Source organism: Nylanderia fulva, unplaced genomic scaffold (assembly GCF_048542155.1).
Source record: "Nylanderia fulva isolate GAGA-0341 unplaced genomic scaffold, ASM4854215v1 Scaffold12, whole genome shotgun sequence".
Classification (NCBI taxonomy): domain Eukaryota; kingdom Metazoa; phylum Arthropoda; class Insecta; order Hymenoptera; family Formicidae; genus Nylanderia; species Nylanderia fulva.
This window is the reverse complement of record NW_028189409.1, coordinates 2,390,442-2,412,645: the sequence shown is the minus strand read 5'-3', so window position 1 is coordinate 2,412,645 and position 22,204 is coordinate 2,390,442. Positions and strand designations below refer to the sequence as shown.

Below are 22,204 nucleotides of genomic sequence, written 5' to 3'. Positions count from 1 at the left end.
ATTCTTATGATTCTTCCTGAAGAGTTACTCTTCCAAAGAGGAAGGAAAAAATTAAGTTAATTTTTTTTTCTAAAATTTTGGGCAAGTCAAAATATATAATTAAATAAATTGGCAATTTGCAGGGTGATTAGCGGGTGTATTTGTGTACCTGTTGATGCGACACCCCGATGTCTCTCGTCATGACGCCGCACATGGTTCCCATGTCCCTGGTGGATACAGTTCCTGTGTTCTTCAAGTTTCGCAGAGCGGTGGCACGTTGTTCCGAGAACGATTGGCTACGATGCCTATGCAGGATGTCGTTGTTGCAAGAATTCGTTTTGCTCAGCTCGTCCACTTGTCGCAGAAGATTACGTTTCTCTTCTTTCAACACTGACACTTGCACCTGCGAGAGAAAAGGGAAGAAATTACGCGCGCGTGCATAAAAAGCTAGATAAGCTCAGTAATGAGCTTTTATCGAAACTGAGTAAGTGTGAGAAAGTGTGGCTTTTTAGTATTATGCGGAATGATAGAAATGTTGAATTATTTATTGATAAATTGCAGAAGTAGAGAATCTTTGGGATACATTACTATATTCTCATTTTTTTGCCAAATAAAAAATAAAAAATAAAATATTAAATAAAGCACGAACATAAAATGTTAATTGAAAAAATATTTTTTTCAATAATCTTTTACGTCGATCTAATTTCACTAATAGAATAAATTGCGATGTGCAATTATAAAATATAAGCTAGATGAATCATTGCATTTCGTTAGAAATATACGAAAACAATTTCATTGTTTTGTATCGCATTATAAGCTTGCAACGATATATATCTTCATAATGGGAACAATAAGATCGCGATAAAGCAGGGAAAACTTATCTTATGCTCTCAAGCTGTTTCGCTAGAATGGAAGAGCTCGCTTGGGTGCAAATTACGTGTCGGGCGATGAACGTTACGAAAGTATATAGGAGGAAAGAGAATATGTGAAATTAGTGAGAACTCACCTGCAGCATGGGAATCGCCTTGACCTGTTCCTCCAGCTCCTTCATCCTTTCCAGCGATGCCGCCATTTGTTCCCTGATGTTCTGTGAAACGCATAAAAAAAGTAGTTTATTATTACTATAGAAGCAGTACTATATAAGTACTGTGAAATGCATAAAAAAGCAGTTTATTATTATTATATAAGCTATATTATTACTGCATAATAGAAGCAATAATAATATTTTTAATAAAATAATGAAAAATAAAATTGTTATACGCAACTTTGTATTTGTACAAATTTTAATTTTTGCATATGCAGAAATTTTTTTTCTTATAATAACATAAATTTCATACCTGAAGAGCACCAGTACTAAGGTTCGAGTTGCCACTTCCGACACTGGCATTATCGGAATCCGCCAATTGAGCTGCATTTTGCACTGATGCAGTTTCATTTATACCATCTAGCGAAATAAAAATTCGTGTCTTTAATTAATCGTCAAATATTTTGCATATAAAATATTCACTTTAATTGCGATCGATTCTCTACCTTTTGCTAAACTTCAATCAAAAAAATTAATTTGCAATAATTCACTAATTAACAAAGAGTAGAAATGTATATTCTTGAAAAATAAAAGTCACGCGCGAAGTTGATGAAATTGATTTCTTATCGAAAATTAAAAATTTTTGTGTCTCCTTTATCTCGAGAAATATTTGAAATTCGCTGATAAATAATATCTTTTATAGTCTTTATTATATCTTGGACGAGTTTCGCAAATAATCTTCTTTATTGTATCATTTCTTACGACACAATTGGCACGAAAGAATAATTAAACTTTTTTTTATTCTTATGCGGTGCATTTCTTATGCAATATTCAATAACAAGTTGCATTCACCTATATTCGAGATGCTTTCTCATGAGTGCTTGCGCAACAACTGCATTACACAGCAAAGTGTTATCTCGAATAGAACAATGAAGAAATGCGACAAACATCGTGACGAATTGTCATGACATATTTCATTTCAATTGTTGCATTTTTTAACACGCAAATCATATTGCTATCTTAATTTTAAACAATTTTCTTTAGCAAGATGACAATACAGTTTTGAAGCTATATATAAATGAAAAAAAATATAAAAAAAACAAATGTGAACAAAATAATCTTTCTAATAAATCTTAAGCAAATTCACACTTTAAGAATTTTAATTTTAGAAACAGAGTTTTAATTTGGAACTTAGTATTGCAAAAATATTAAGAAAATGATAAGTTTGCAATAAATGCGATGACTCCTCCGATACTTTTTCGCTGAGAAAAAGATGAACTTTAAATTGATTAAAGAAATTTATCATTAGAATTAAGGCCACGAGGTCACTGGACCTCATATATATGCATTGTCATTAATGTTAAAACACTCGACCACATTCCACATTCCATGCACGCTGAACATGTGGATTAGGCGAAATAAAAAGTCGATCTCCGCTACTGTGAAAGTTTCGCGGCAAAGAAACAAACGTGTGTCAATCACAAGATTGCGATAATAAATTCATTAGGAAGAGAATTTTTTATTACGAGCGAGAGAGCACTTTACTGCACGTGTTTATAGAGGGTATATATATTATAACAATTTTTTAAATAAATTAATGTTTATTTGAAAATTAAAAATTAATCAAAAATTAAATTTTCGAAACAAATAATTTATGGCTAATTTTTAAAAAAATTTTTATCGAAGAGTCTTTTATTTCGACGAACTGTCAAAGTCACAAATGTAAAAAAAAAAAAAAAAAGAACAAAGATGAATAATAGAAGATATATGAACGATGCAACTTGTTCTGCCATATAGCTAGTATGTAAAATATTTTGACAGATCGAGTTCTGTCGTGGCACGTGACAGATAAAAAATGTTCATTCCAGAACACTAACACTCTTTCGATTTCGCGACGTCCCTGGCACTTCCTTTTTTCGACCGTTCACGTTTCAGACAGATGCACTTGTCGAATACGGAAAAAGGCATCGCGCGTTCTTCGCGCACACGTTAACTTAACAACGTGATCGGATATGAGCATATAAAGAAAAAAAAAGAAAGAAAGAGATAGAGCTTGCGAGGTCGTTCGAAGGGGGACCGCGGGGATATCGCGCACTCGTTTGATAATGAATTCTCAATAACTTGTTTGGATTTAGATAAAGTATCTGTTAATTACTTATGTCATCGCTGTGACGTCTAATCGAATAAATGATAAATAATAGCGAGTCGCATCATTTACACGCAAAAAAAAAAAATTGGTAGAAGCAATCGTCGAGAACACGTTTTTCTTTCATCTTTCATCTAATTTTTTCATCTAATTTTTAAGATCGATAAATAAATTGTCGTATATTTAATTTTAAAAAAATATTTAAATACAGAAAAAAATTTAAACACAAAATTTTAGCGATCCAGAAAAATATAACTAATAATTATAACCGAAGTTACCAATAACAATAATTATGCACTTTAGAGGCAGTTTTTTAATATGCAAGAATTAATTTGTACAACTATTATTTGTGATGTAGATGTATGATAATTTTTGTTGTTATTGTTTTTCTGGCTGCTTAAATTTTTTTGTCGATGAGTGTAAGAATTAAAAATTTCACACAAAAATATAATATTTCGTCTGCTTTCAAAGTAAACTCACGATATTTCCGTTTCGCCTTCATCTTGCAGAAGGGAATCCTCTTCATAATAAAATTTTTCACCCCCATTTTCACAGTTTAGCAATTTTTATATCAAAGTGCTCATTAATTTATTCCTTTCCAGTCCAACTAAATTGTTGGTTAGTGTTACGCTTTAGTCACTTGCTAACTTCACATTGTCGCACATCTGCACGTTCGATTTTACACCCATATTTTTTACACTTTTTTTATTTTTGAATCACCGATTGATAATATTTCGCAAATAAATTGAAATTAAATTAGCAACTAATATGGTTTTTTTCATCCCTTTACAATATGCAGATATATTTACGCTGAAAATAAAATTCTTAAATCAATAAATATTTATTCTAACACTGCCTAATAAATCATTTATTTGAAAAAAATAAATATTCTCTTTTGAAAAGAATTTTCTTATATCAAATAAATGGTTTATTAGGCAATATTGAAATAAATATTTATTTAAATTCAATACTTTTTTTCAGTGTACAATTCAATTATTTTTTTCAGAATTAAAATTTATTTTTCAATGTCGATATGTGAATTATCGTATTTCTTCGTGTACTAATTTTAAATCACTTTATAGATATCAATATTACATTCGATTCTTTGAAAAATAAAATAAAAAAACAATCTTCGCGTAGAATTGCAAGTTAATGTTTCGCGCGCGTTTTCGAATTATCGACTATAATCGATAATCGATGATCTCATCCGCGTCGCGGGATCTATGATTTGAAAAACAAAACACTTGAGCGCAAGAACCCTCGATCTTTTGCCTTCACACTTCGACCCTCGCGATCATCGATATCTCGTAATTTCATCCGTAATTTTTTCAAAAACGTCAAAATACTGTATCTTACCACCAAGAAAAGCTACAACATTACACCGAAGGTTTAACAATCGCGAAATTGGTACAATAATTCTCGCGCATTTCCCATCTCTTTATCGTCAATTCGGCGAATTGACTCTCGAGAGCGACGAAAATAGTCACATCATGCCTCGTAGACTAAATTAGATTAAATAGACAAACGTCATTCTCATATTCGTTTGTTCGTTCGCGGCAGCCCCGGTTTTATGGCTCCTCGACTATCGCGCGACGACTGTTGACTGCCGGTGATTCCGAGGCACAACGAACGCTCAGCCGCTCTCGTTAAAAGGTGAATGGTGGAGGAGGGAGCCTCTTCTTTTTCGCGTTCGATGCTTCGCCGATTTGCTAATCGCGGAAAAAGAAACACCGGCATCCGGGCTTCCGTTCCCGAGAATAAAGATGCTTCAGGGGCTGCTAATTATCATGAGTCTTTATCAAACGGCTCTTCGAAGAGTCAGTCTCGAGTAATCAATTAACTAGAGAGAATTTTCTCTTAAAATTTATAGTCTGAAAAAAATATTAATATTTATTACAATGAGATATAAAATATGTTCGTTTTACTATGTGCATATTAATATTTTTTATTGTGGTAAATATTTAAATATTTATAAGAAAAACTCTTATAAAAGTCTTCCAATACTATGTTTTTCAGGGAAAATTCTAAGAGAAAAGTGTACTCAGTAAAGGCAATTTCAAGCTACGATCAAAAGATTTGGGTGAAATTAAATTTCTAAATTAAAATCAATTTTTAAAAAATGTTCTAAATTTTAAATACAAAAAAAAATTACTACCGATTTTTCGGTGAAATTGATTCTAATTAAATAGAGAAATATGTCGGCAAATTTTATATTGTTGGTCACACTATATAGATATTTGTGTCGTATAATTTCGGAGTTTTTATTTATGGCTAAATTATTTTGACAGAAAAAAATATTGCGCTTTCGTATTATTTCTCGAGAACGAAAATTAATTACGTTTGTTGCGCTTAAAAGAAAGTTTCGGCAGAGAGGAAACAAGTACAGTAATAGTTAATGATGCACGGAAAATTAATGACTATACCTATCTGAAAGATTCTCATCATATCTGTATATCTTTTGCATACAATCGTATGCATTATTGATTAATATTTCATCTTCCTCGCGATTATGCAACAACAGATATTTAACCAACTGTTAAAAAATAATTTGTGCTCTGTAGTGTTTCTTTAATTTATTTAAGATATACTAATTATAAAAGTATACAAATATTAAGCGAACACTTTCATATTTTTAAAGTTTTGACATTTATGCATGTTATATAGCATTATTTAAATTAATATGATCTCTTATGCGATCATAAATAATGACTAATATTCTTTAAATATAGATCGACTGACGTATGCAATTTTAATTAAGTATGCGCAACTTCTTTGATTAAAGAGTGGTTATATAATCGTGTAAATAATCGAGTATAAATCGCCACTCACCGATAATTAATTAGGCTATTTATCGTAATTATCATGACATATATAAGTACACGCACACTTATACGCATCTCAATTCAATCCTAAACATATGATACACGATAATTATTCACAATTCACGACTTGTAATATCGGCGAGAAAAAATATTTATTTATATCGCGTGACACGCTTTTTTCGCGATCGCGCTGTCGTCGAATTTATGTCGCTATTTCAAACGGTTTTGCGGTCTTATTTTCGTTCGTTCCCGATGTGCGTGAAAATAGTTGAGCGCGTGTTTTAGCTCGACAGGTGCGGACAACCATATGTGACCACCTTACTGGGCAAGGTTGCACCGAAATGGCTAAGAACCGCGATGGTGAAGTCACGCTATGCCATTAAATCGACCTAGACTCACTATTTCATACGATATTTTGTGCAGAATTACAGATTTTAATTTTAAATGAAACTCGAATGGGGTTATTTTGATAGTAGAAAAATAAAAGATTTCGGCACCTCGTCTCTATTTACGACATTCGCCAACACTTACAAAGGTAGGGTAGGGTATTATTACCGTAACATACAAACACAAACAAATACACGTGTGCTACTTGATATTTCTTAATCAAATGCGATGGCGGAAATTACTCTGGAAGTTCGCACATTATGGAAATTATGTTGCTTTAATATAACATGGAAATCCTGTCTTGCTTTAAAACAGTTGGACAGTTACTTTATGCTAACATTTTTAATATTTAACGACCAATAATAAAAATGGATCCTGTACGTATATAGAGAAATATGACAATTTATGTATAAAAACTGAAAGAAGATTTTTTGAATTCGAATAAATATTTATTTCAATACTGCCTAATAAATCATTTATTTGAAACTAATAATATTGATTTAATGTAAAAAATATTTATTTGATATAAGAAAAGCCTTTATAAAACAGATAAATATTTATTTATTTAATAATTTTGTTAGTGTATATATAAACATCCTTCTATACTAAAATATTTTCAAATAAAACCAATTGTTAATATTTTTATTATTATATTATATTATACTATATTTTAATATATATTATTAAATATAATATTTAATATATATATAATATTAAATATCAAATATAATATATTATTTAATTAATATATAAATTATAATAAAAAAGAAAAATGTTTTGAAATAAAATATCTTCCTTTTTTATTATCGCTTGCTTTTCGAAATGTCATTATCATGAAGCTGTGAAAAGGAAGAAATATTTTTTTTCCATTTGCATCATTGATGAACGCAGAGTTACGTGTATCACCGATGACGAAGTCGCAACTGGAGGGTGTCGCGTAACTATGTAACGGCAGCGTAATCGCAGGGTAGCGCGGTTGCATCGCGTTTATTTCACGGGTTAAGTACAACCGCCGCCGTCGGTTGCAGGGACAACGACCGGAAGCAGGTGGTTCCAGCCATGCACCGGCGACTTCCCCGTCGCGTTCCGCAGCGCGCAAAAGTCTCCGCACATACATATACACACGTGCGTACACTAATATTCCTCTTTGCGTGTCCGCACGAGGAGAAACGACGGCTGGTTATCTTTGAACCGCGATTTAATAGCACGTAAAAAGCCATAAGAAACGACGCGACGTGCAATTAAAAGAAATGTGTAAGTACATTGCCTCTATTTTCACGTAGAGCGATTTTGTTGATGAGCAAATGTCGACGAAATAGTTTTCATTTTAGACAAAAAATTAACTGCGATCATATATTTTTCGTTCTCTTTTGTTAATTTATGAGGTAGAAAATGCGTATAATTCGTTAATTTATAATATTTTGCACATATTAATATCTTCTAAATTTAATGATATATCTTGTTCTCCTTCTCTTGTTTTTTACTTTATAATGCATTATTTGTTATTTTTTTATATAATTTTTTTTAATCGATATACATTTTTTTGTATTTTCTGAAATATTTATCACTATAATTTTGGTTTATATATTTTCGTTTATATATTATTATAAGTATAAATATACATAATAAATTTTTTAACTATGAAATTTTTCCTTTTGTATAAATATAAATATATATTTTTAAATTTATAATAGATATTATAGAGGAAGAAATGATATAATAATAAGGAAAACATCAATAAAAGTGAAACTGTTATCATTGTAATCACATCATTAAAAAATCCTAACAATTCACTTTCAGAAAAGTGAAACGTGCATCAACGTAACATTAACGTAAGATTATCATTTGCAAGTTTGTAAATACCAGAGCGATATTTAAAATATTCAAAACCAATTTTCGAGAACATATATATAATATTACAGTTAAAGTTAAAAAAAATTATTAAATCAGCCTGACAGTTGAAAAAATACTAGAAAAAAAATTAAGCGATGCAATTTATTCACTCTCTTTAAACACTTTTCCACATGTCACGCTAATTAAGAGTTGATTAGCAGAAGAAGATACGAATCATTTCCGCTTTGCGACACATTTCCGTTGTTAATAGTGCCGGGTCGCACGAGATAAATCAAGAAACGAGAGTAAGAATGAGTTCTCGTTTCGTCGACACATGAGAGGAGAGCTCTTCCTTTCGCGATGAGGAACTCTCTCGAAACCGTGAGAAATGTCGCCTTGTGAGACACAATTGACCTGGGTAACAGTTTCGTTAATCGGTGAAAGAGTGAAATGTACGTGCGAATTGATCGTCGCTCTTAGAAGATTAGTAAGTGAGAGTGTGACGAAATTAAACATTTCATTTTTATTTAATAAAATATTTTAATATTTTATAATGGCTTATTTTTTTAATCATTAAAAATAAAAAAAATATATCTCTCTCGTTGCATTTCTAATACGATACATTTATGCTGTTTTAATATGTATTTAAAATATTTGTTTTAAATCATTTTAAATGTCTGATGAAAATGGAATTAAATTCTGTTGTAATAAAATAAATATTAATGTTAATTATGTAAGCAGCATCTGTTTCAGATTTCTACCTTATTTTTCTCGCATTAAAAAATGTTACATAAATGCAAACCTTAGGAATCGTTGCACGAACTGTTACGGAATTTATTTTCTGAGGTAGATAAACTACTTTTTAAGGCATTTAATTATAACAGGAGTAATTTTAAACAAACATCTCCGATAAAAATTAAAAGAGTTTGCTAAATAAAATACTCGAGCGCAATTTCTTCTTAATTAAAGACAAACAAAAAGTTATAAATTTATAATATAATATTTCCGATGAGTGTTCTTCATCGTCTACCGATGATAGAAATTATTAATTGTGAGTGCGTTATTTATAAGCAAAAAATAAAAAGAGGAAAATTGCATGTTCCAGTTCGCATCCCCTCGTTATCGGAGAAGCTGTATTTTCCACGATTTTTATAAAATGATGTTATGTGTAATTCGAAGAAAAATATTGAATGATATAAATACGATCGCTTGAAATTGCTAAAGCTATAACGCGAGAGAGAGATCATAAGTGAAGCGAACCGTTCGTTCGTTAACCTTGCTTCTTTTCTACTAATTATAGGCGCGAGATGCGCACTTTCGATCGACAAAGTGTTGTTCAATTATCACCTGTGGAAGGCGCTCAGTATAATTAATTTCTAATAGAGAGTCGATTTAAAAAATGCGAGACTCGTTTCCCTATAATAATAATTTCGAACAATAATAATTTCGATTTTTTCAGTGATTAGCGGACGAGAACTTCACCAAGTTATACAAGTGGGTCCATAACAAGGCGATATCGTATAATGAAATAATTAATGTGTTCCGGTTTAGGTATATCGCGACTCCGAAGGCGGCTGCTTTGAAGACGGAAAAGGCCGTTACCCTCTTCGCTTTGCTTACTTGTAGCAGGTCATTGGGCCATGAAGAATCCCAAGATGGCTGTGAGCGGATTCAGCGCGCGGAAATCCAATGTGCGTGAAATTGTGTGTCGGATCTCTTTTATTTTACCCCGATTTTCTTCTACTGCTTAATTCGTCGCACGATTCAGTGTTTTTCGCAAAAGAGAAGCTTTTTTTCGTCCCTTTTAAATAATACTCCGATTTTTCGACCCGCTGAAGCTCGACTTTTAACCGTTCATTCAGAGAGATTGGGTACATTTTTTTGTTTCTCGACAAAGTCAGTGATCTTGAAAAAGACCAAACAATAATGCTCGACACAGATCGTAAAATCTTGAAAAAATAGTACATCACAATCAGTTGAAAATTTTCTGATGCGATATGCTGATCCGTAATTAAAAATATAATTATAAAATATTTAAATATTATTATTTCTATAGATAATAGGATAATATAATCTCCCCATCTTTCGTGTGGAGGAAGATCGCAAGAAGGCGCAAGATTTTTCTACTCGGTTTAACCCCTATTATCTGCACGAGAGATAGGGCGATTATTATCGCACATCCTGCGCAATTTAAATAATATAAAAACACGGTGTTTTTCGCTTTAACCGAGTTATTAAAGGGATATCTTACCAATCTCCACGGGAAATCGATGCTCGGAGACCTTCGATGACCTAGAGGATCGTTTGAGGGTCGCCTCGAAGTCGCCCACGACGTCGCTGAGGTCCATAACCGGGACGGGACGCGAATCTTTTTGTTGCCTCAGTGGGTTGGTGTAATTCGGTTTGATTAAAGCAGCAACGCCGTTCGCAGTCGTGCATTCTCGCGGTATTTTTGACAATTCGGCCTCTATCCCCGCCAGCGCTGGACTCACCTGAAATCAAAAATAAAGGAAATAAACTAATGGAAATAGATTTGTTTGCTACGTTCATGTATGAATTACGTCGATTTTTCCGCGCTTTATCGAATGATTTATCTCGAATCTTCACGGTTTCGGCTCGCTTTGTGCGCGACGAGCACAATCATCATTAAAGTCAGTAAATTCTAACGGTAACCAAGTGCAGAAATCAGGCGCAAGCTGTGTGAAATAAGTCGATACAATGTTAAGATTACGGTATTTTTTCCTACCATCGAGCTATACATAAAAAATCTAAATAATAAATCTATATTTATATCTAAGTATAAAATTGATCTATTCACACTTAATCATATTCAAATAAATACTAGATTATTTTAAGTAAATTTTGTGCTATTCCTACATTAATATTTGTTAAAGTACTCCATGTTACTTTGCATAAAAAATATTTATATAATATTCCCAATATATTACTGCATTAAATATTTTTTTATAATATTATTATATTAATAATCCTATTATATTAAATATTTTTATAATTATAAAATTAATTACCAGGCCCAGAAGAACCTCCATTGACTGACATTGTCTACGACGTTCTCGTTTCTTGCGTCTTTCCGTGCTAAGTCTATCACTGGTGCTTCCGGCCGCGACAGCTTCACAATAGCGTACAAAATCTAGATCAATATGATATCCATAAGGGCAGCAAAGGCACTTCGAGCCCGTCGAACCGGAAACGTACGCCTGCGTTCCCACTGTAAAGACAAATATAATACTTTATAAAACTTTATAAATATGCGTTATAAATATTTATCTAAGATAAGATGAGAAAATATTGCGTTGAGAAAACTAATCAAGGTTGTATTTTCTCACAGAAAAAAATATATAATTTCTACGTAAGTTCTGTTTATTCAAAAACATCATACTTCCTTGAAATTAATTAAAATAAATTATATATGTGAATTCTTAATTACAAATTTATTAAAATTTTATCTTAATTATTTATCACAATTGATTTATTATGCATGCTGAAAACGTATCATATTGAGTGTTTACATTTTATTTTATTTTAATAATCAGTTTTTTCCAGAAGATATATATCAAATTAGCGAACGAGTACTAATATATTATTCAGAATCCTGCATTGCAAACAATGATTAAATTAATTAATTATATGATTCTGTCCGCGTGTTTTGATCGTGAATCAAGAAAGAAATGTTCGGCGTGTGAGCTCTATTGTTAGAAGCCAATCAATCGAGTATTGTTTCTAGTCGAACGTACGTTTGTTCGAGGTTGACGTCCGCGGTGCAACGTAAACCGAAATATATTGTAACCATTGGCGACTATCCAGAGAGACACGGTAATAATAATCTGGCAAAGTTCGTCAACCTGATAAGTACGGAGATTTCATTTGCGAATTAAATTATCCGCTTGTATTGCGATATATATGTGAGACTGACTTAATGAACTTCGCCTCGACGCATCGCAGTCGATGCCTGAATTACGTTCTACTTATGTGTCAAGTGTCTCATTTGCGCGTGCAGTTACAGACTACTAAAATAAAATAATTAAAAGTAATGTATATAAAATAAAAAACAGCAGTATAATATAGCATAATAATACAGATTTAAATTTTTTATTATAATTTATTATATATATATAATTAATATATAATAATATATTATATTTAATTTTATAAAATAATTATTTTATTATATTTAATCTTATTCATAATAAAATTCTTTTGATTTTTAATTTTTCCATGCTTTATTTTATTTTAATAATATCGCGTGGGTTTCGCTAGAAAATTATATCAATAAATTTTCTGCATTCCTGGATTCCTGGCAATCAACGATTTCCTATTATACAGATACATACACTTTTATTAAAAATGACTCACCGTTTCCATTAAAAACGCGGGTCGAGGGAACGACAGTCAACGCCATAATTCCGTCTGATTAGATCCGTGTTTCCATAATCCTGAAATTGCAAATAAAACCGTGAATTAGTCGTGTAAATGTTACAGCATGCGCGTAGAAATTTGCACGTCTGTAAAAATGCGCGCGAAAGAGGCAAAATGAAGGCGATAAATTTTTCGAGGGAAAGTCGAAAACAATCGGTTGCACGTCTTAATTATAATTATTACGCAACCATTGCCACAATCGTCTGATTTCTCGAAATAATTGCATAATTTTATTAACATTCCGTCTCGTGAGAATCGTTCTGATTTAATCAACCGTCATATGTCTGCATTTCTTCAATTGTATGCAAAAAGTTTTCTCGCAAATCTTCGAATCAATTAAATTATTCCATGAATGAGAATGCAAACTTTTATATAAAAAACAGCCGAAAAATAAACGCTCTTTAAACTTGATTTTCATTTCGCAGCGTGTTCGCGAGCTAATTTCGTATCCCGGATTTCTGGTCTGACGACAGCAACGCGTCCTCCCGCAGTTTCTTGTCGGTCTTGTCTCGCTTTTAATTGTTCGGAAGGTGTGTGAGAGTCAGAAAACTCGGGGATATTTTTACGAACATTTTCGGCGAAACGCCACCGGAGCTGTAATTTTTTTAGAAACACGGCTGTCTCTTTTCTTGCGTAAAAAATTGTATTTTTAAAGTGGAAGACTGTTTTGCTATAAAAAATTCTTAATAAATATTTTCTCTTCAGAATATCCCCTAAAATTGAAATAATCTACATAATATTTTTAATATCTATAAGAGAATACCTTATAAATATAGAATTAATATTTAATTATATATAAAATATTGTATATATAATATTCAAATATATATTTTTATTCTATTCATTTGGTTAGCGTTATATAGTCTTATTGCTGCGGCTATAGTGTTGCAATTTAATGCAATGTTGGTCAGTGAATGGTTTTATTTAGCTTATCAGAAGAATGAATGCAGTTAATAAGTGTCTCGAAATAGAAGACTTGAGCGAGAAAATTTCTCTTTTAAGGTAAGAGGATCCTTTCAACGTCTGTATTTTAGACCGGGGTATTCTAAAAATAAGTAACATATACTTAAAATGAGAATACAATTTTTTCAATGCGGTTACGTTACCCCTTGAAATTCCGCAAGGCTTTATGGACACTTGAATATAATTAAAAACTGACGTTTCTTTCCTCATTCGTTCCGAAATTGGCTAAATGACGTGTTTCACATTCATCAAATTTAATACATCTTGACATTTTATGATTGAAAGCTCCTTTTATATATTTTCAGAGTAACACAAAGAATATATGATATATTATTATTTATCGATAAAATGAAAAGATAATACAGAATTAAAAGATAAAACAATACAATTTTAGAATTTTCGTTCAACACTTTTCGTCAAATGATAATATTATCCCAATAAATGAAATACTTTTTATTATCATTTATTATTTATGTTTTATTATTATTTATTTTTATTATTATCAAACATAATATATAAAAAATAAATAAAATTCACATTTAATTCAAATTATAATATACTATTCGATATCGAATTTCCTATGTCTAAAATAATTTTTATTACGCATATTATGAAATATAACAAACATGATTGCTTATTGATAAGTATAATTTCGTGGAAATCTTTATCGAGAAAGTCACGTGGGTAGATTGTTTATCAATCAAGTATCTTCGCAGTAGACCGAAGGGAAGGAAAGAATTAATGAGTTTTCCAGCGAGAGAGAGGTGATTTCTCGAGTCGAGGTCAAGTCGAGAGAGCACGTTTTTCTTCGACGACAGAAAAGCACCTCGAAGGGATCACTTAAAGGCGACTCACGTATATTTATGCTGTATTGAGAGACCCGTCGACGATCTCATCGCTGAATGGAAAGTAAAGTCTTGGGGAGCTCGTGGCCTAATTTCAGAAAAAAAAACGACGAACGCAATGATGTAAGTCGGTGTGAGTCGCGTGAAATTTTGCACTCGCAGAAAGAGAACGTAAAATTCAATGTATGCGAAATACGCGAACGCGATATATACGTCACGTTCGTGCGACAGTGCTAAACTGGATCGATATACTGTATTTCTGTCATTGTTGATAAGCCCGCCTGAGATAACGAATTATAAGCGTTCCTATAAGCGCGTATATTATTTAAAAAATTGGTGATAACGCGCGCGACGCCTTTCGATGGAGATTGATTTATTCGTTCGATATTCTATATAGGGTGTTTGTTAAAAATTATTTTTTCTAAGTGAAAAATAAATGAAGAAATTTTATACAATTTTTAGAAAAAAAAAGTTCGTTATAATTACATTAACAGATATTTTGATAAATATCTATTATGTACAAAGCAACAAAAAATAAATGGTAGAATTTTGTACAATTTCTAGAAAAAAAAATTACACATTTATAGATATTTTTAGGTCGACTTTATTACACGTTTCATACGATTTTTCAGAACGTTATGTATAAAGCAACAAAAAAATAAATGGAAGAATTTTATACAATTTAGAGAAAAAAAATTCTCCCGTTATAATTGCAAATTAATAGATATTTTTATATGTCCACTTTATTACACGTTTCGTTGTATTTTTCAGAACGTTATGTATAAAGCGAGTGATTAAATGGAGGTAGCGATGAAAACACGGCAGTGAATAATGATTGCGCGTCCTTGCAAGGCTAATTGCCCTTGCGCGACCACTTTTCCTTTCCTCGATTATCTATTAATTTTCAGAAAATTATCGTCATCGCCTTTTAATATACGCATAAATGTGGTAATAAGGTACTCGATGCTTTTACACAGGTGTCTCGGTTACATATAATCATGTAGGAACGTGAAAACATGTGTGTGCGCTAGATAAAGAGCTTTCAACTTTACCATTTTTATTATTTAACGTTATAAGAAGCGGATATTGTAATAAAACATGTATAGGTACATATCATGAGTTCTTGATCAAAAAAGAATTTCAATTATAATAATTATAGTTTATATAACCTCTCATTAACCTTTTATGAATGAACGATGTAACTTCGATTTTCTCTCTTATATTATATAGTATATTATATTCTCTCTTTTTTTTAATTATTCTAGAGAATATGTAAATAAGACCAAAGAAAAAATACTATAAGCCGATGAGCTCGAGATCCTAAAATAGGACCCCCGATTTTTCAAAAAAGACCCATAATTAAAAGTTATATAGATAACATAAAATTAAATAAACACTTTTTACATTTTTACAAAAAAAAGAATGTCACAAAGTACAGTGCACATTATCTTCTTTTGATAAAAAAAATATGAAAATAAAATTAATTGGAAGATAATTGATGATTCTGTTTGACATTTTTAATATTATTTTGAGCGATACAATAATATAATTATATATATAATTTATTTTAATTCAATTAATATTCAAATATAATTAAATTAAAGTAGAATTAGATTAAAATATAATTATATTGTGAATCACGCAATTTATTTTCGAGATCCTAGAATTTAATAGATCATTTTCATAGATTTTTTACCAGAAGAAGCATTGTAGTTTGTGACATTCTTTTTTGTAAAAAAAATTAAGGGGCTCCAAAAATAAATTCTCCCATCAACCTTTCTAAGAGATTTAATTATGGAATCTATATGTCAAGACCTATTAAATTCTAGGATTTTGGAAATAAATTGCATGATTCATAAAAATAATGATATTTTAATCTAATTCTATTTTAATTTAATTATATTTGAATATTAATTAAATTAAAATCAATTATATATAATTATATTATTGTCTCACTCAAAATAATATATATTGAAGAAAATATGATATTAAATATTGAAAATTTTCGAAAAATTCGTCCAAAAAAATTGCGTTTTTAATGTTAATTAAAAAGAAAATAAATGTATAAATTAAATGTTATTTTCGTTTTCAATAAAATTATGTAACATAGTAAGGTGATTTATTCAGGCAGAGATCTCATCGCCATAAGAAGCGTCCCTCACTTTTCAGCGAAAGCAAACTCGCTTCTATGTATATGTATAGTAAAGCGGCGCCATAAAAATCCTCATCGGCATTTGTCACCTACGCAGACCGAAAAGAAACGCTCGAAAGTGCCTCGGCACCATTATACACGTTTCTTTTCATTCGCTTGGCTGTATCTGCCAAAAGCGATCGAAATGAACAATCATTCGCGAAGTGAAACGCGGTTTATTCCATTAATGGCGTGTATTTAAAGACATGCATACGAGATAGCGTGCAATAAAACGAAACAATTTCGCTGCGGGAAAATCTTGCCGACAAAGGGAAAAAGTTTGCTTGTACAGTGACGAAACACATTTTTCTCTCCAATCAGATAAGAGACTCACGGACGTGTCGCATTGTTTCTTGTTGCGTGTCTCTTTGCGACCTCGGTGACCCACGATTATGGACACAATGACTCGTAAACAATAAGGAAATCGTGCAAGAGCGAGATATACTCGAGAAGTATCTCTTGCAATTCATCCTTCATCTCCTATAATTATTTATTTTATTTATTATTTATTATTATGCACTCGGGATTGTATTGTAAATTATCGTCTCAAAGTTACCGAAACGAATTCAATCGTTTGCATCTAATTTGCATAACATGCTTAATTTCTCTTCTGATTTTCATAGACAATCTTGACATAGATTCCATAATTAAATCTCTTAGAAAGGTTGATGGGAGAATTTATTTTTGGAGCCCCTTAATTTTTTTTTACAAAAAAGAATGTCACAAACTGCAATGCACATTCTTCTTCTAGTAAAAAAATTTATGAAAATAATCTATTAAATTCTAGGATCTCGAAAATAAATTGCGTGATTCACAATATAATTATATTTTAATCTAATTCTACTTTAATTTAATTATATTTGAATATTAATTGAATTAAAATAAATTATATATAATTGTATTATTGCAATCGCTCAAAATAATATTAAAAATGTCAAACAGAATCATCAATTATCTTTCAATTAATTTTATTTTCTCCTAATGTAAATTTAATATTTGCATATATTTATATATATAATAAATAGAATAAACAGGAATAAAATATTGTATACAAAAAGTATATTGTTATATAAAAACTGAAAAATAAAATATATTTAATTCCGAGATTTCTTACGAATCTGTCAAATTGTATATAAAAAATATATTATTATATAAAAACTGACAGATAAAATATATTTAATTCCGAGATTTCTTACGAATCTGTCAGAGCGTGCAATTTTGGGAATCTTTGATGTCTGTTGAATAATAGATTCGCATTACGAGAATGTAACCCGATACAGCTGAACGCATAACAATCATTAGTAACGCCGTAAAGGGTTAGCACGAGACATATTAATAACAATTTCCTGTTTTCCCTGTCAACTCTCCGGCTGCCGATCATTTTTTCTCAAAGCGTAATATTAACCGCGATACTCGGAGATAATTACGAGGTTCCGCTACCCCTTCCGTACATAAATAGGAATTTAAGAAACTAAAAAAGAGCGGGGATAAAACGGAAGATGAAAAAAAAATCCTCGCGTCTCTCGGAAGCATATAGACACATGGACCGGATATCTCGTGGAAAGTCATGAGAAAAGCCGAGATTTCTTCGCGAGAATTTTATTCGGGGATCGTCATTCCGCAGCTTGTAAATTATTCGCCTATATACGAGCTCGAAAACTCATTTCGCCGACCGCGAATGAGATTGTACCATATAAAACGACAAGCTGCAAAGCTTTCACGCTGGGGTCTATTTCACCTAACGCGGTTTTCGGGCCCGATAGAGCACGCGCATAAAGCTTTCAATATATCACGCGTGTTTCTCAAACGCCCCTCTTAAACAACACGCTTGTCGGTCTTTCTGAGAAATAGTGTTCTCTATGTTTTCGACCATTCGTCACTTTCAACGCGCGGAAACGGTCAATGACAGCCGCACGAATTTTTACAAATTCTCGTGCCACATCGGCATTCAAAGTAATTCACGCATTCGTCACGATTTTTACATAGTAAAAATGCGTATAGGCCTTTGTATTAAATGACAAGTGACTTTAACATTTTATTTTAATTTTAAAACTATTTTAAATAGAAAATAAAAAACCTATGCTAAGAATGAGAAACATTGACTTTCAAAGTAATTCAAGCATTTATCATGATTTTTACATAGTAAAAAGGATATATAAAAATGCATATGGATTTTTTGTTAAATTAACAATTATTTTAATTATTTAAAAAATTATTTTGAAAACCAAAAATTAAAAATTACACTGAGAAAGAAAAAAGAAGATCGAAATAAATATAGAGGAATTTGAAGGTAATTTTGTACCAAATATTTTTTGTGCCTCTTTTTATATTTTTTATATTATATAGAATCTTTTCGATTTATTATTAAAAAAATTTTGTTCGAGTATGCAAAATAAATTTGAATTAAACAATATCCGTATATATCATGTATTTTCTTTCTCTTTTTCCTTCTCATATATGTCTCCAAAATTTATTTAAAAAATGATTATGTATTTGAAAATTTATTGAATGATACGGAAAGAGATTATGTATTCAGAATCGATTTTTTCGCGATCCATGCCAAGGAAATCGAACACATCAGTGAGCAACCACCATTCGCATTCTGTTTTTTAATGAATGGAAATAATTATCGATAAAGATCAAGATTCAGTTTGCATCATGTCTGTCGCTAAAGAGGCAAAGTACAGACGCGAAAGATCACACGTGAATTTATGTCGTAAACATATACATATACACATACACATATATACGCGCCCACACACACAGCTTGACCTTACACTCGCCCATTAAGACTTTTCTCAATGAACGTGTGCGCACACCAAAAATATCGCCGCACCGGATGACGACCAAAGTCATAACGTATTTTTGTCATCTCCTCTGCGAAGATGCGGTTTCTTTTTCGTGGCTCTCTTTCGCGGTGTAACAACAGGAAGTAACAATTCTGCGACGACGGCAGCGAGATCACATGAAAATCCGCGCGGAATCAGACGCGAATATTTTGAAAGCTCAAAGAAGCTTTTATATTTAAAATATATTTAAAAATTAATGTAAAAAATACAATATTTAAAAATTAATGCAATCAATTTTTATAAGTATTCTAATAAACCTGATACAATTGTGTATATAAAAAAATAACAAGACACGAAAAAAATAATTAACATATATAGCACAAGATTTTTCAGCATTTGATGTGGTGTCTGTTCTAGTAAAAAAATTAAATTCTGAATTAAAAAAAAAAATAATTCTACATTTTAAATTAAATTCTTGGTAAAAAAATCTATCAAATATACTTCATAAATCCCGGAAATGAATAAACATTCTCTCCAATGTTTTTATACATAATCTTAGCGTGCCATCAAACTCGATTATCATTGATCGAGGTTTAAAATCACAGATATAAAAGCATTTTGTTTTCGTATAAGTATCGCATTTATCGTCGAATAATAAATGAACGAGAGACACGTATACGTTCACTTTAAAGATTTCCCGATATAAAGTTTGCATATCTCGACACGTGGTTTAGTTGAGCGTAAAATTGATTTCTATTTCGCATCCGCCTTCGACAATGGGACATATATAAATAGATTAAAGTGTCGAATGTGTGTAGATTGGCTATCGCTGTCGGAATTAGATCGAAACGTTCGAAACACCTACGAGACACATACTTATCTCTCTGTATTCGTGCTTTTTCCAATCGATATTATGCAACAGATTCGATTCTGACATAAGATCGTATGCATATTTATTGAAAAATAAATGTGGATAATATTTAATCAATTTAAACTATATATATATATATATTTTTTAAATGTGTTATCGAATTTTTTTCGTCTATTGATTCGGCAAAAATGCTGAAAGAAATCATTATCGTATTTCTTCAATTTTTTACATTAAATATATATTATATAAAATTGTTAAAATATCTTCACATAATATTATAACTCTCTAAAAAAACAAGAATAATTAAATATATTAAAGCAAATGCTTCACTAAGTTTTAATTCTTTTTCATATTCATGCTATATTATTTTCTTTCGTTAGAAATTTTGTATTTTATAATTATAGATCAACATATATTTAATTAAAGAAATTTCACATTTAAAAGAGTTCGATCTTTCTTACAGGGAAAGACAAGATGGTCGGCAATGTCAGCTATAGTCTAAGTATGACTAGATATAAAAATTACTAATAGATCTAAAGATACTGAGAGTCGAAGGACAATCACACACCTATCTTTACTCGTCGTGTTTGATTTATGATTATTGTCGTTCATATTATATTGCGAATGAAGTGAATACCGTAAAGGTAGCAAAAGGTCACAAATCTTTTACAAAATAAAATGACTTAGTGATATTTTGTATAAAATATTGATTATATATATTAGTAACATTTAACAATAAGTGAATTGAATTTTATTTTATGTCATGAAAAATTAAGAAAGCCAGAAAATGTATTTAAAACGTTTTTAATAAAAATAAAAAAATTATTAAATACGAAAGAAAATGGTTTTTCGTGTTAATTTTTATTGTACTATAATTTAATAAATATATATGTATTTATATATCTTTAAATCGATAATTTAAAATATAATATATATTGAGTAATTATAAATATATTATGTGAAGAGATATATATATATATATATTTCACAATTTCATATATATTTTATTAAAAATTCAAGAAATATCATAATTTCTGGAGCAACAACTAAACCGTTTAATTATTTAATTACACCGTAAAATTAAAGCCATTATTAACAGAATAATGATTAATGTACCTGAGTATTTTTAAGTAAGCGCGAAACTGCTCGTAAAATCGTTTTATCGCGCCACTGTTTTACAATAGCAGATTTTTAACAGATGTGTAATTAGCGTAGATTAAACAATATTATCGCTGCTAGCCGTATCGAAGAATCAATTTGCACAAACTATGCGCAATTGATATATATTCGCGCGTTGTAATATAAGGATCAAGTTCAATATGTAGTACTAAAAAATACGAGTCGAATGCAATGATTTAAAATCAAGCTTCATTATCTATAGATTCTAATAAATAATAACATTTTCATACATATTATATTCTCTCATTTCGTTCAATCTAACCTAACCGCGCCGAAGCAAAGTCATATCACTTCGACAATAGACTCTTAAAAATTGCGCCGCATACTTTGCAACAATTATTATCGCAATGTGTGCATAAAAATATTACTTAACTATACAAAAATGCGTAAAGATTCAATATTTAAATCTTTAGCAGAAAGTGCGCACAAAGAAATAGCATTTTTACAAGAAATACCTGTGCTCCATTAGCTTCACACGTCTCTATCAATCCTCTATTATCTGCCATTTGTCATACGTCTTTGCAAGTTTAATTTGTACCTCTGACCACAAGACTATCAGCACTGGTGTCGCCATCTGACGGCGGAACCCAACTTCACAGTCAGGAAGAAGCGGAGCGCAGAGAGAATCTCTCTCTTTCTCTTCCTCTTCGTTCGATGCGTCCACTCCGCTGCACGTCCGGCGCGAGACTGATCCCTCCTCAGCGACCGCGGACTCCAAGTAGGTGGCGCCGCCTGGCG

General features: G+C 31.0%; 1 protein-coding gene across 5 annotated transcripts in view; it reads right to left on the bottom strand.

The window, feature by feature from the left end:
• Kank (KN motif and ankyrin repeat domain-containing protein 2 kank) overlaps positions 1-22,204 on the bottom strand; it is a 39,540-nt gene that overhangs the window by 6,921 nt on the left and 10,415 nt on the right. The window contains exons 1-7 of one of the 5 annotated variants that reach the window (XM_029309887.2): positions 21,922-22,118; positions 12,566-12,645; positions 11,221-11,420; positions 10,443-10,683; positions 1,317-1,423; positions 986-1,066; positions 149-382 (exon numbers count right to left, since the gene is read on the bottom strand). In XM_029309887.2, coding sequence (XP_029165720.1) covers positions 149-382; positions 986-1,066; positions 1,317-1,423; positions 10,443-10,683; positions 11,221-11,420; positions 12,566-12,611 — 909 coding nt within the window. In that variant the 5' untranslated portion in view covers positions 12,612-12,645; positions 21,922-22,118. Of the gene's footprint in view, positions 1-148; positions 383-985; positions 1,067-1,316; positions 1,424-2,880; positions 3,007-3,629; positions 3,960-4,505; positions 4,753-10,442; positions 10,684-11,220; positions 11,421-12,565; positions 12,646-14,446; positions 14,661-21,921; positions 22,119-22,204 lie in introns of those variants that run through there. The other 4 variants (XM_029309886.2, XM_029309885.2, XM_029309890.2 and 1 more) reach the window with 4 other exon arrangements.